The 13600-nt window shown below is 35.4% G+C and overlaps 1 protein-coding gene across 1 annotated transcript in view; it reads right to left on the reverse strand.

Moving 5' to 3' along the window:
• LOC123513977 (ribonucleoside-diphosphate reductase large subunit-like) overlaps positions 1 to 9272 on the reverse strand; it is a 32628-nt gene extending 23356 nt beyond the window's left edge. Inside the window, 7 exon segments of the mRNA XM_045271495.1 lie at positions 2165 to 2277; positions 3115 to 3311; positions 3799 to 4001; positions 4460 to 4620; positions 5292 to 5469; positions 5813 to 5901; positions 9114 to 9272. Of these exon segments, the coding sequence (XP_045127430.1) occupies positions 2165 to 2277; positions 3115 to 3311; positions 3799 to 4001; positions 4460 to 4620; positions 5292 to 5469; positions 5813 to 5901; positions 9114 to 9162 (990 nt within the window). The 5' untranslated portion in view covers positions 9163 to 9272.
• Between the last annotated feature and the right edge of the window lie 4328 nt (positions 9273 to 13600).

Below are 13600 nucleotides of genomic sequence, written 5' to 3' on the forward strand. Positions count from 1 at the left end.
CGGAAATTTATGGGCTAAAGGGGATACTTTTTGGGTACCCCCAATCTCAAAGCCCACCCGCTAGGAAACCGTTGCCCCGAGTGAGGAAGCCCAACCTACACTTGGACCGTGGACAGGATTCGAACCCGTGCGCTTGGAGACCACTCGGATCCCAAAGCACGCATGGTTCCACTGTACCACGGCGGCCCCAATGATTACTATGAATATATTTGTGCTTACAATAGACCCTTTAATATTCCATTTATTCATCTAATTAGTAATGCATGTAAGTAATATGTAATGCAGTAAAAAAAAAAAAAAAAAAAAAAAAAAGAGGGAAGAGATAATAGGCTCCAAGGGTGGTCAAGTTAAAGTCAGTACTGTCAGTGGCGGTGAGGTGTGGCGTGGATGACGTCATCACCCCTGCTCCCCCGCGCTGGGCCCTCTCAGATGACATGAGCGGATACCGTATGTGAATTTTTCTTACCGTATATCGAATCAAGGGTAGTAATTTCCAAATACTGTAACTGAATTTACCGGATAAAGAACTACAGTATAACGAGGACTTACTGTGTGTGTGTGTGTGTGTGAGTGTGTGTGTGTGTGTGTGTGTGTGTGTGTGTATATATATATATATATATATATATATATATATATATATATATATATATATATATATATATATATATATATATATATATATATATATATATATATATATATATATATATATATATATATATATATATATATATATATATATATATATATATATATATATATATATATATATATATATATATATATATATATATATATATATATATATATATATATATATATATATATATATATATATATATATATATATATATATATATATATATATATATATATATATATATATATATATATATATATATATATATATATATATATATATATATATATATATATATATATATATATATATATATATATATATATATATATATATATATATATATATATATATATATATATATATATATATATATATATATATATATATATATATATATATATATATATATATATATATATATATATATATATATATATATATATATATATATATATATATATATATATATATATATATATATATATATATATATATATATATATATATATATATATATATATATATATATATATATATATATATATATATATATATATATATATATATATATATATATATATATATATATATATATATATATATATATATATATATATATATATATATATATATATATATATATATATATATATATATATATATATATATATATATATATATATATATATATATATATATATATATATATATATATATATATATATATATATATATATATATATATATATATATATATATATATATATATATATATATATATATATATATATATATATATATATATATATATATATATATATATATATATATATATATATATATATATATATATATATATATATATATATATATATATATATATATATATATATATATATATATATATATATATATATATATATATATATATATATATATATATATATATATATATATATATATATATATATATATATATATATATATATATATATATATATATATATATATATATATATATATATATATATATATATATATATATATATATATATATATATATATATATATATATATATATATATATATATATATATATATATATATATATATATATATATATATATATATATATATATATATATATATATATATATATATATATATATATATATATATATATATATATATATATATATATATATATATATATATATATATATATATATATATATATATATATATATATATATATATATATATATATATATATATATATATATATATATATATATATATATATATATATATATATATATATATATATATATATATATATATATATATATATATATATATATATATATATATATATATATATATTTTTTTTTTTTTTTGCAACCAGACAATCATGATTACAAACTCTGAAGTGAAAATTACAAAGCAGTTCAATGGAGAAAATAAATAATAAGCAAATAAATTAAATTGGTTCTTACTCACAGGCAACTCTACAAAACCTACTTTGCCTGTATTCTTGCGCAGATCCAGAAAGTCAAAGACATCAGCGTGCCATGGCTCCAGGTATACGGCAAATGCTCCTGGCCTCTTGTTGCCACCCTGGTCCACATAGCGAGCTGTCACACAAACACAAAATACAAGACTCCAAACAAACATGTCTATGTATCACAAACTATACTGCAGATTGTTTTCTTCAATACTCTCAATTTCCATCAGTATTTTCTAGTATAATTTTTGCATGCTTAGCCGAGAGCAATAACCACAAAAGCAAACTGTATGGCTGATTGTTTTTTCAAAACTTTTAATTTCCCTATGGCTTTTTTGCATGTTTGAGCAGAAATAAAGTTCACATTAGCAAATGTTAGCAGCAATGCCTTCAAATACTTAAAACACACTATAAATTTTAAATACCTTTTAAAAGGAGAAGGAAAAATAAAATAAAATAAAGACAGATAAAATAAAATAATAAATAAATCACTAAAAAATATATATCAGTATATAAATATGTAAAATGAGTTATGTAAGACTTGGAATGACATTTACACTTCTTACCAGTTGTAATGACATCCACTTTCTGAGCAATGGAATGAAATGAAGATGGCATCAATACAATTCACAGCACATCATTCAAACAAATGGTCAAAAAATTGTCTCATTAAAACATTTAAATGTACTCAACCTGTCAACACATCTATTTGTGACCAGAATATCAACAAAATCCACACTAAACACTTACTAAATCTGCAGAAGCACCTTTGGCCCAGATTGTAGCTTCATACAACCAACAACACAAATGGAACACAAGATAACAAGGGAAATGCCAAGCTGTTAGGCCCCTGTGACACTCCCTGCATGAAATCCTCTCCCAAAAATTTATCTCCTTAACAACTCAGCACTAAATACTTTATTGCCAAGTGTACACCACTACCTCAGGCACAGCACTAGCAAGTTACCTGTGTTGTTGTAGACGCGCAGCATTGGCACTAGGCCGTTGGAAGTGCCATTGGTGCCACTGATGTAGCTGCCACTAGCCCGGATGCAGTGAACATTGACCCCGATGCCACCAGCAGACTTTGAGATGAGGGCACAATGCTTCAGTGTGTCATAGATGCCCTCTATGCTATCATCTTTCATGGTGAGCAGGAAGCAGCTGCAGGGAAGGGAAACTACTGGACTGCCCACTATTAATTTTACCTAGTACTCTTATTAGCCTTTTAGTAATGGGAGGGCATGAGTAAGCCAATACATGCTGTCCAGCTTTGCTATGGATGTGTAAGGCCAGTCATCCTAAGCCTAAACTTAATTCCTTGCATATCAGAGGATGGTCCCAAAGAGCATCCCTTTCCACCCAAGATGTTAAATGTGAATGATGTATGTACGAGTGCATGATGCTGTTTGAGCCTTGTATATAGATAGGTAAGTTAGATCATCATAATCATAGGTTGAGTTAATAATCTTTAGAGGAGCTCTCATAATCCTCTGGTATACTCTTGCCCTTGGTCAGTTTTCCCACCTTACATAAAAATAAATAAATAAAAATATAAATAAGGAAACAAATAAAAATGAATAAATAAGAGGTAACTAGATAAATAAATCTCTCAATGCTGTTCTTAGACATATCACTGAGAGCAGCGCACCTGGAGAGCTGTGGGCGGCAGGTGGCAGCATTGAAGAGCGTTGGCGAGGCGTGAGTGAACCACTTCCCAGACAGCAGCTCATAGGTCTCAATGGCAGCATCAATGTCCTCCTCGTGGATGCCAACCGCCACTCGCATCAACATGTGCTGCGGCCGCTCCACCACCTTGCCGTTGATCTTCAGGAGGTATGACCGCTCTAGAGTCTGCAACATTTAAACATTAGTAAACATTAGACTCAACCTGCACTACTGAGGCTGTGTTATGGATTAATAACAGCATCACAGCTAAATGCCACCAAACAAAAACACTTTCAGGTTCCCACATGACAAGCGCAGCACTCAAATTACCATTGTGACTCCTCAGTAATGCTGAAATTGCCTCAAAGCTACACACATTTAAATGTTAAGCCACTCATTGCTATTTGGTATGCTTCTTATGACAAACCACTCTTGGGCTATTTATTTTTGCATTGATCTGCATCCATCAATAAAATATACACTAAAAATTTCAATGACTATTTTTTCCCAGTGAGCAGCTGTAAAGATCCATTATAGTGGCTTTAGTGCTGGGAATTGCTGGCTTTAGGACACTATTGATGTGTGCCAGTCTATCAAGAGCACATTAAAGGTACTCTTCACTCTATACATTCCAGGGGCATCACCTTGAAACCAAAGTAGTTGTATGAGAAATCCCGGTCATAGACAATGGCTGAGTTGAGCTTGTCAGCATGCTTCATGATGATGGCATGGTGCATATCGCTGATCATTGGCATATTCTTACCCGTCTTCTCACTCTTCATGTTGCGTAGGCTGTCCATCACCTCTGAAAACACCCATTGACTTTAAACATGAATTCTTAAGCACCTACCATAAGATGTAGCATCCAAACTAAGGTGAGACTATTTCAGAGATTACAATTTAACTACAAAATTTCCAAAATCTCACATACATGTCCTACAACTGACATCATTCTAGAACTGAAATTTACCACTAGACAAATTGAGTGTGTATAAGAAAATTAGTAGTGGTCATTTTCCATTCTATTCTTGAATCATAGAATGTTGTAGTTAATTCTCCACTAGTTCCTGTTCAAATATTTCAACCTAATAAATTCCAATCCTATCCAGGTAACCAAAGCCACACCAAGTAAGCATATCATTGTCCTACTGAGCGCACCATTATTCCTCTCTAAAGTGTTAATGCTTTCACTGTTGTAGCTTCTAAGTGAACCAAACAATGCCAGTCATCACTTCACTTCTCACTGATCACTACTCTTGTTTGAAGAATGAATCCTCAGACTGCTATAGCTTCTCTTCAAACTAAATGAAATGGTCCAGACTAAAGTTTACAACATAATTTTGAAGGATTTGACAGCTAACCAAGCAGTTCAAATTGCTAAGTCCTTCGTAAAATCAAGGGTAGGTCAAATGGAACCGTGTCACATTATCATCAGTGGATATGTGGGTGTCACCCGTCACCACCCAGAGTACCCACCACTGAACAGCTTCTTGGTCTCCTTATGTAGGTTGGAGATGGCAATTCTGGCAGCCAGCACAGCGTAGTCAGGGTGGCGGGTAGTCATGGTGGCTGCCGTCTCAGCTGCCAGGTTGTCCAGCTCCACTGTCTTCACGCCACAGTAGATACCATTGATTACTTTGAGGGTGATGGAGGCCTGTGGCAAAGAGGGAGAGCATGTAGTGGTAGCAAAATATACCTTTGTAATGGTCGCAGTCACTTCCCTTGATTATTGTGGTGCATTCATGATGGTGGGTACTATACACTACGTATGTTATTTGCCTTGACTACAGTAGTGTATTCATGATGGTGACAGAGAAATACTACTCACAATGCTACTTGATAAAGAGTCTCTACTTTACAACAGAACTTAGTCATGAGAGTACTGTCTTATCTGGGCCTGAACTACAAATGAACATTGCTGATAGTTTGTGCATTTAGTAGAATAAAAGTAGTGTGTGTGTTGTGTCCGAAGGCTTCCCGTGCTTCCCTCCACTCACCGGGTCAATGAAGTCCATGTTGAGGCCATAACACAGCTTCTGCACTCGGGACGTGACCTTGTCGAACATGACAGGTTCCTTGCGTCCGTCTGAAACGACCATCACCAGCTCAGGATATCAATACCAAAGGAAAGGTCAATTCAAAAGGCAAATTTTCTATTACTGTACCTCATTTTGGTGAGTAATGATATCATAGAGCAATGATTTACTCCCAGTGGGATCTAACATACCAGTTCAGTGGGGGATGCTGTGAGCTTACCATTAAAGCTAGTTATGACCTCGCCGAATGTTTCCCTTTGCGTCTCACAACTCAGGAGGGTAATCACAGCCTGCCATCTAAAGACAACTCCACACAAAACTGTATGCACCTAATGACACGCACATCTTTTACTTAAAATTTGAAATTATGGCAACTCCTACACCAACCTCAGAGCCTCCTTCTGGGGAGGGGATCTTACATTCCCCCAGATCAGACTGCTCTTTTGGTATCGACCATAAATGCCTTGACACCCCCCTATCAACTTTTTCTTCATTAACTTCTTAAACACTGGGAGTCTTGGATCTAGGTTTCAATCTGCAGAACACCTCCTCTCCTTTACTAAATCTCATCTTCTTTTCCTAAGAGAAATACAGGTGTCTGATACAACTGATAGTGACCCCTTTTCTGTTCCCTTCTGGTTTCCCTATGCTAATTTTCGTTCTAAAGCTGGATGTTGCATCTGTGAGTAACGACTTGACTTGCTCTCATGCCCACAATCTTAAATCTGCCGAGTTCTCCACTGTCTGGCTACAACTTCACTCAATCCTTAACAAAATTTGTGCTTTCTATCTCTCCTAACTCCTCTGACTAAGACATTCTTTGACCGTTTAACTTCAAAAGTGTAGCACATTCTGTCTATCCTTTCATGGAGATCTCCATTCTTCAAGACTTCTATATTCACCACAAGCTTTGGCATTCTTCTCCCTTCACTGACTATCCTGGTGAACTAGCCTTCAACTTTGCTGTCCTTCATGACTTGAGCAGTCTTTCTTAACCTTCTCTGACCTCAACATTCCTGTAGCAAGGTGTAGGCAGTCCAGTCCTAATTTTGGCTAATATCATGCAACTATTGTCTCATACCAGAAATCAGCACACAAGTACCAAATGTGTGCCACAAACCTTTGAGATGGAGACTTTCCACAAGTGTGGAGGGTTCATAGAAATTCAGTGCTTTTCATCACCATGCTAAAACATGTTAACCCCCTAAAAATCAATTTCAGCACCCCTAGGGGTGCTAGCACCCAAGGTTAAAAGACACTGACCTAAAGCAACTAGTGCAACACCCTACTCACATTCCTGACTGAGATATGCCTAGCATTTTTAACTTTTCCTAACCTAATCCTTCTACTTATGATGTTATCCAAATTCTCCATTGGGTTCCTCTGATCACAACCTCATATCTGTATCTTGTCCTATTCTCCAATCCTCCCTCCAGATACCCCAAAGTAGAGGTGTCTCAGGCATTTTCCTTCAGCCCGTTGAGAGGACCTGAGGAGGTACTATGCTGAACTTCCTTGGAATGATTATTGCCAGTATGCCTTCAGTCAAGGCTACTTTACCGATCTGGGTCTCCTTAATGAGTTGTGATTATCCTATTTTAGATTTTGGTGAAACTTTTGTTGTTGCCTTACACATCAAGAGCTTTTGATAGAGTCTGGCACAAAGTTTTGATCTCAAAACTACCCTCCTACGGCTTCTATCCTCTCTGTAACTACTGGTGCCATATGAGCTAAGCTGTTGTAGAACCTAACGGAATAATTTCCATTTCCTTACTGGCAGGATGAATGAAATCTAAAAAAAAATCATTGGCAGTGTTGTAACACATTACATGGGGTTGAAAAATACTTGGAATAAAAGGACAAGTAAAAACAACAAAACTTATCCTAGTCTAATAATGACCACCCCAAAAATAATGTGAGTAATAATTTTTTTCTAATATATCCCCCAATTCCTAACAACAGACTTACCAAAGGCCACAGAAAATCAATTGGCCTTCCATGTGAACTAGGCTATTAATACTGGCAACTTATCCTAACCTAATTACACCAGTAGTATTCATGTCAATTCTCAAAAGCTTTCCTCTCCCATAAGGGTTACTAGTTAATATTAAGAGAACGCACACCTCTGTATTTAATATTGTTTTTGGATGTTAACCCCTAACATTGCCTCCCCTAGTCTAACATTATGATAGGTTAGGTAATGTCAGGTTAAATTAGTGTCCTTAAGGATAGACTCCTGAATTTTTGAAGATTTTGGAGATATAGCAGCATGCCTTGTCTAAATATTTACTGGGTTCCCTAAGGTGGAGACTAGGCTTACTGTGACTTATCCTAACCTAAGAATACCAAGCCTGTAGGTGATTGTAGCTAATATTTGTTACTCTAAGGCTTTAATTCTCCAAAGGCCTTATTCTTTCATACAATTACTTTCTACAGTGGTATGAAAGCTAACACAGGACAATCAAAGCAGTACAAGCAGTAAAGCCTTTGTTCTCTCAAGTGAAGAATTGATAAAGGCCACAGAGGAGATAAGCTGGATTTTCACACACATTTAACCCTAATAATAAAGCAGAATACTTAATAAAAAAAGGCCCTAGAATAACAAATAAACAAATGAGCATCCTTGAAAGAAAAATACAAAGAACAAAAACACTTCCTGAAAAATCCGTTGAAGCAAATTGCGCCACGGTAACTAGACACTTAAGAATCCCATCACCATGAGCCACTGTCACCTTAACTATAGACCACAGGCCTGAACAAACATCAATATGAATTAAAGCATTACATAAGTAGCCGCATATAGACCAGGATAAAGGCAGGGCAAGACAAGGTGGGGAGGGGGGTAAGAATATAAGGAAGTTACCGCGATGATAGGCAAGGAAGGGACCAGATTAGGGCATGAATGGAAGGAATAGACCATGAATATGGGCATAGAAAGAAGGATGGAATAGGTGAGGTTAATTGCATGGCATGGGAGGGAAAGAGGGAGCAAGGGAGTGGCATTTTCCTTGCTTGCCCCTAAGGTCTTCGTAACGGTCGTGATAGAAAGTCGTTACTGACATTATTTCCAAACCATTTCTCATATATCAACTGAAACTTAACTACCATGCATAGGGACTTCAGTAGCTAGACAGAGTGGTCTATCTGATAACTTGGAGCAAAAAATACAAAACTAGGTAATGTTAATAGTCAAACAAGAAGAAACAAAATGTCATTCACTTCTTATGACTTTAGTTATAAAAATGTCTATATCTACGCGTACCTCTCTTCAGGACGTACATCTTGGACCACATCTTGACTTCCTGGACCATGGTGAGGAGGTGGAGAGTGTGGCGCTGAGGCAAGGTGAAGGCAGGAGTGGTGGATGTGGAGGGCGCCGGGCAGGGTTTGCGCGGGAATGTCTCGGTGGTGAATTGCGCGCCAACCTTTCCTACGGCCCAATCCTGGCTCAAGGCTAAAATGTCGACATTGCAAGGTGTTATTCGTTATGTAAAAAGTAGATTTTGATATTTTAGGCATTGTAAAGAATCTATACATAGCGTTCTCGTTCTTTTATGTAATTCTTGTTATCAAAAAACTATTATATTGCCTATAAAATTGCAGTTTGGAGAAAAATTACATAAACATCAATTAATAAATATGATTGACACATTTATGAATAAATAGCTGACGATGCAACTAATGCTTAATTACATCTTAGGATCTTCAGAATAAAAAAAAATCGTATTTATTTACCGTATCATGTCAGTTTATTATGCTCAGATCATATACTTTTTATTTTGTGGTACCAACTTTAAATGATTCATCTCCATTATCCAAAATGAAATATGTACAAAAGGGAAAAAATGAAAATGATTATGGGATTCTAGATAATGTCAATGAATGAAAACAAATGCAATGGACTGTAGAAGAAAACAAAGAAAATGCAATATTGGCGGGGAAGGGGGAGACTGGTAGACACAAAGAAAACTGTTGTTGTAATGGCTGGCTTAAATAATTAGTCTACAGTATACCCATATTACATAAACCATCGCATCATTTTTATTTTTGTCCTCTTCAGCTCAACAAGGAGAAAAGGCTGCAGAGGAAAGAAATCAGAATACTGCGATGATTTGTCAATGAGAGAGAGAGAGAGAGAGAGAGAGAGAGAGAGAGAGAGAGAGAGAGAGACTTTCGTATTGCCTATTCGCAGATGCAGCTTCTTCCTTTCTATCTACTGTAAAGATTCAATTATAATAGACACCATATTCCTAAACATCGCAGCGTCCTATCTTCACCATATTCAGTAGGTTGTAGTGGACGGAATTGGTATTTTACAATAATTGTTTTCGTGATTTCATTGGTAGCTTAACACGAATTCTGGAACGTTATCGAGAGAGAGAGAGAGAGAGAGAGAGAGAGAGAGAGAGAGAGAGAGAGAGAGAGAGAGAGAGACTCCATTATTAAAACTGTACATAAGAACATAAGAAAATGAGGGAAGCTGCGAGAGGCTGTCTCTACATATGGCAGTCCCTGTATGAGCAAAGTTACCTAATTCCATCTCTATCATTCCCATCAAAGCTCCCTATTGACTCAACATATAGCATGATTACCGAGTCTGATCCACTCATGAACCACTCTGTTAGAGAACCATTTCTTTCCCATTTCTTTCCTAAACCTAAATTTATCAAGTTGAGACCCATTATTTCTGCTTATATCTGGCTACTGATCCTAAGAACTTTGCTCATGTTCCCTCTTTATATCTAAGCAGGCTTTGAAAAATAGGGATAACAGAGGCGTTTGTTTGTATGTGGCGTTGTTAGTGGCAAGCCGTATAAGAAGCTTTAAAAAGTCAGATGAACTCATGGACGAGAATGATAGGTGAAAATAGCTTTTTGCAACTTGCCCTATTTTCTATCATGACGCCAGAATTTAAATGGAGCTAGCAGCAGATGTGCCTTTATTAGCGTTATTAAACACACACACACACACACACACACACACACACACACACACACACACACACACACACACACACACACACACACACACACACACACACCGATGACCTCAATGGCAATGACCTATAGAGGGGACGGGCCAAAGGTTAGGTCCTCCTGTTCTCAGCAGCGGTTGGGTCACACACGTGTCTTACCCCTGTAGCTACTCTGACTTCCCTCCGCTCACCTCACCTAGCCTCGCCTCCCTTAGCATGGATACATAACTCATGACACCGGTGAGGACTGGTGCATGCATGTAGTCAATGAGGTGATCGATGAATACTGTATCAAGAATTACACGTGTATACTTATCTCATAAATGAATGTATAAGAGCAATTGCTTTGAGACATGTTACACGTTATTGAGGTTTGTTTATCGTATTGATTTATGTATTCATTTTCTTCTTCCCTGACGGTGCATAACACTCAAGATAATCATGACACATGCTTGGAAACCTGAACAACTTCCAATAAAGTTTGTTGAATATTAAAATAAATCTAGTTAAGACGCCATAAAGTTTATCCGATTGTATCTCGTATGTCTTCTTTCAATGATGGCGCATAATACTCCTTAAAATAACCTTACGGAATCATGAGCACCCTTGAAAACTTACACAACCTCTAAATGAAATTGCTGAAACTTGGCGAGATAAGAACATAATGCTCATAAGAAAATACGGGAAGCTGTAAGAAGCCATTAGACCCACACGTGGAAGTTTCCTATACAAAACCCAGCAACCTATTTCCACTTGTTATACTCATCCATATATAAACAACCTTATTACTGAGATTATCCCATTCATCCATCACTCTATTTGAAAACCACCAGCACCTTTTCATGTCTCTTCTTTAAATATAACTTTATTAAGCTTGAACCTGTTATTGCTTCCAACTAAAGCCTGCTAAAAAGTTGTGGCGATAAGACCCTTGAAGTTTGAGCAAGTAGTTTTCAAGTTAGTGTGCTTTGCTTACTTGTGATGGAACTGCATTTATTTACTTATATTTATTTCGCATTAAAAAAAAAAAAAAGCTACTCTTTGGCTTTCTATCAGCTTAGTAAATAGTAATTGCAAACGAACTTGAGATACGGAGAAAAAAAATGTTTTGATTCTGTTTATTTGTTTAACCATTTATTTCTTCATTCATTTCTTTTATTCATATTTTGAGTTTACATTCAAATACAGTTACATAAGAACACTTCAGAATATCTATTGATAAGTACATTCCAGTTCATAATAATAATCTTACTACTGCCCAAGAGAGAGAGAGAGAGAGAGAGAGAGAGAGAGAGAGAGAGATTAATATCCTTCATGTCCCCACACAGATAGAACAAATCGATACATAAATGAATGAAAATCAAAGATAATAGACAAAGTTGATCCCGTTGCTGCTTGTTGTTGCCTTGTAAATAGAAAATCGTACAGCAAGCGGATCTAAGCTAGCCAGGATGATGCGTAGTGCGCGATGCATGGTGCCTGCTGCGTGGTGCGTGCCTGCTGTAACTCTTTTGTTTGTTGCTTGGTGCAATCACACAGTGCTTCATGCAGCTTGGCCAACTTACAGCTCGCTGATAAACTGATAAACTCAGGCACTTTCCAACACACACGTCCTTCATTTCTATTTGAATTTTGAAACTAACAATATCATTATATACTTTTAGTATAAACCTGAAACTTCATATTTCATCATTAGTTAAAATTGCTTCGACAAAATAAGGTGTTCTGAATCGTCTCCGCCAGTTTTTCTCGCTATTCCAGTTGGTAACGCTGAGCTAGTCTATATCCGTCCATGTAAGGAGTATGCTTCACATGTATGGAGATGCTTGACTCATACCGCTCTTCTAGACAGGGTGAATCAAAAGCTTTTTGGTTTATCAACTCCTCTCCTTTAAAACTAATCGTTTTAAACTTCTTTCTCATCACCTCAATATTGTATCTTGCTATCTTCTACCGCTATTTTTACCTTAACAAATACTGCACTTATAAAATAGCTAACTGGCACTGGATGCTTTAGCTCTACCTGCGGTCTCATAAGAACATAAGAACATAAGAAAGGAGGGAAGCTGCAAGAGGCCGCCAGGCCTATACGAGGCAGTCCTAGTGTGCTTAATCTACCTAATTCCATCTATCTTCCCCATCCATGAATTTATCTAACCTTCTTTTAAAGCTCCCTATTGACTCAGCCCTGACTACATGCCCACTGAGACTGTTCCACTCATCAACCACTCTGTTTGAAAACCAGTTCTTCCCATTTCCTTCCTAAACCTGAATTTTTCAAGTTTAAACCCATTATTTCTAGTTCTGTCCCCGCTACTGGTCCTAAGAACTACATTCATGTCCCCTTTGCTAAAACCCTTATACCACTTAAATACTTCTATCAAGTTTCCTCTTCACCTACGTCTCTCTAAGGAATGCAGACTAAGTTTTTTCAGTCTCTCTTCATAGGGTATATCCCTCATGTCACGCTGAACAAGACTTTTTTTCTTTCTCTCACCCCTATCCTGTTTAACTCTAATGCAAGAGTTAGCCAGTGCTCTGAATCATTCCTAACATTCTTTAGTAAACTCTGGAACTCCCTAACCAAGAGCTTCTGTATTTCCTCTTTCTGATGACTTAAGCCCTTTCAAGAGGAAAGTTTCAAGACACTTACCATATGATTTTATTATTTTATTAGTCAGTATTTAGGGAAACTGACACTCACGTATGGCATTTCTTCTTAAAATTTTGCCATAGGTCATGTTATATATATATATATATATATATATATATAT

This window comes from Portunus trituberculatus, chromosome 37 (assembly GCF_017591435.1).
Source record: "Portunus trituberculatus isolate SZX2019 chromosome 37, ASM1759143v1, whole genome shotgun sequence".
Classification (NCBI taxonomy): domain Eukaryota; kingdom Metazoa; phylum Arthropoda; class Malacostraca; order Decapoda; family Portunidae; genus Portunus; species Portunus trituberculatus.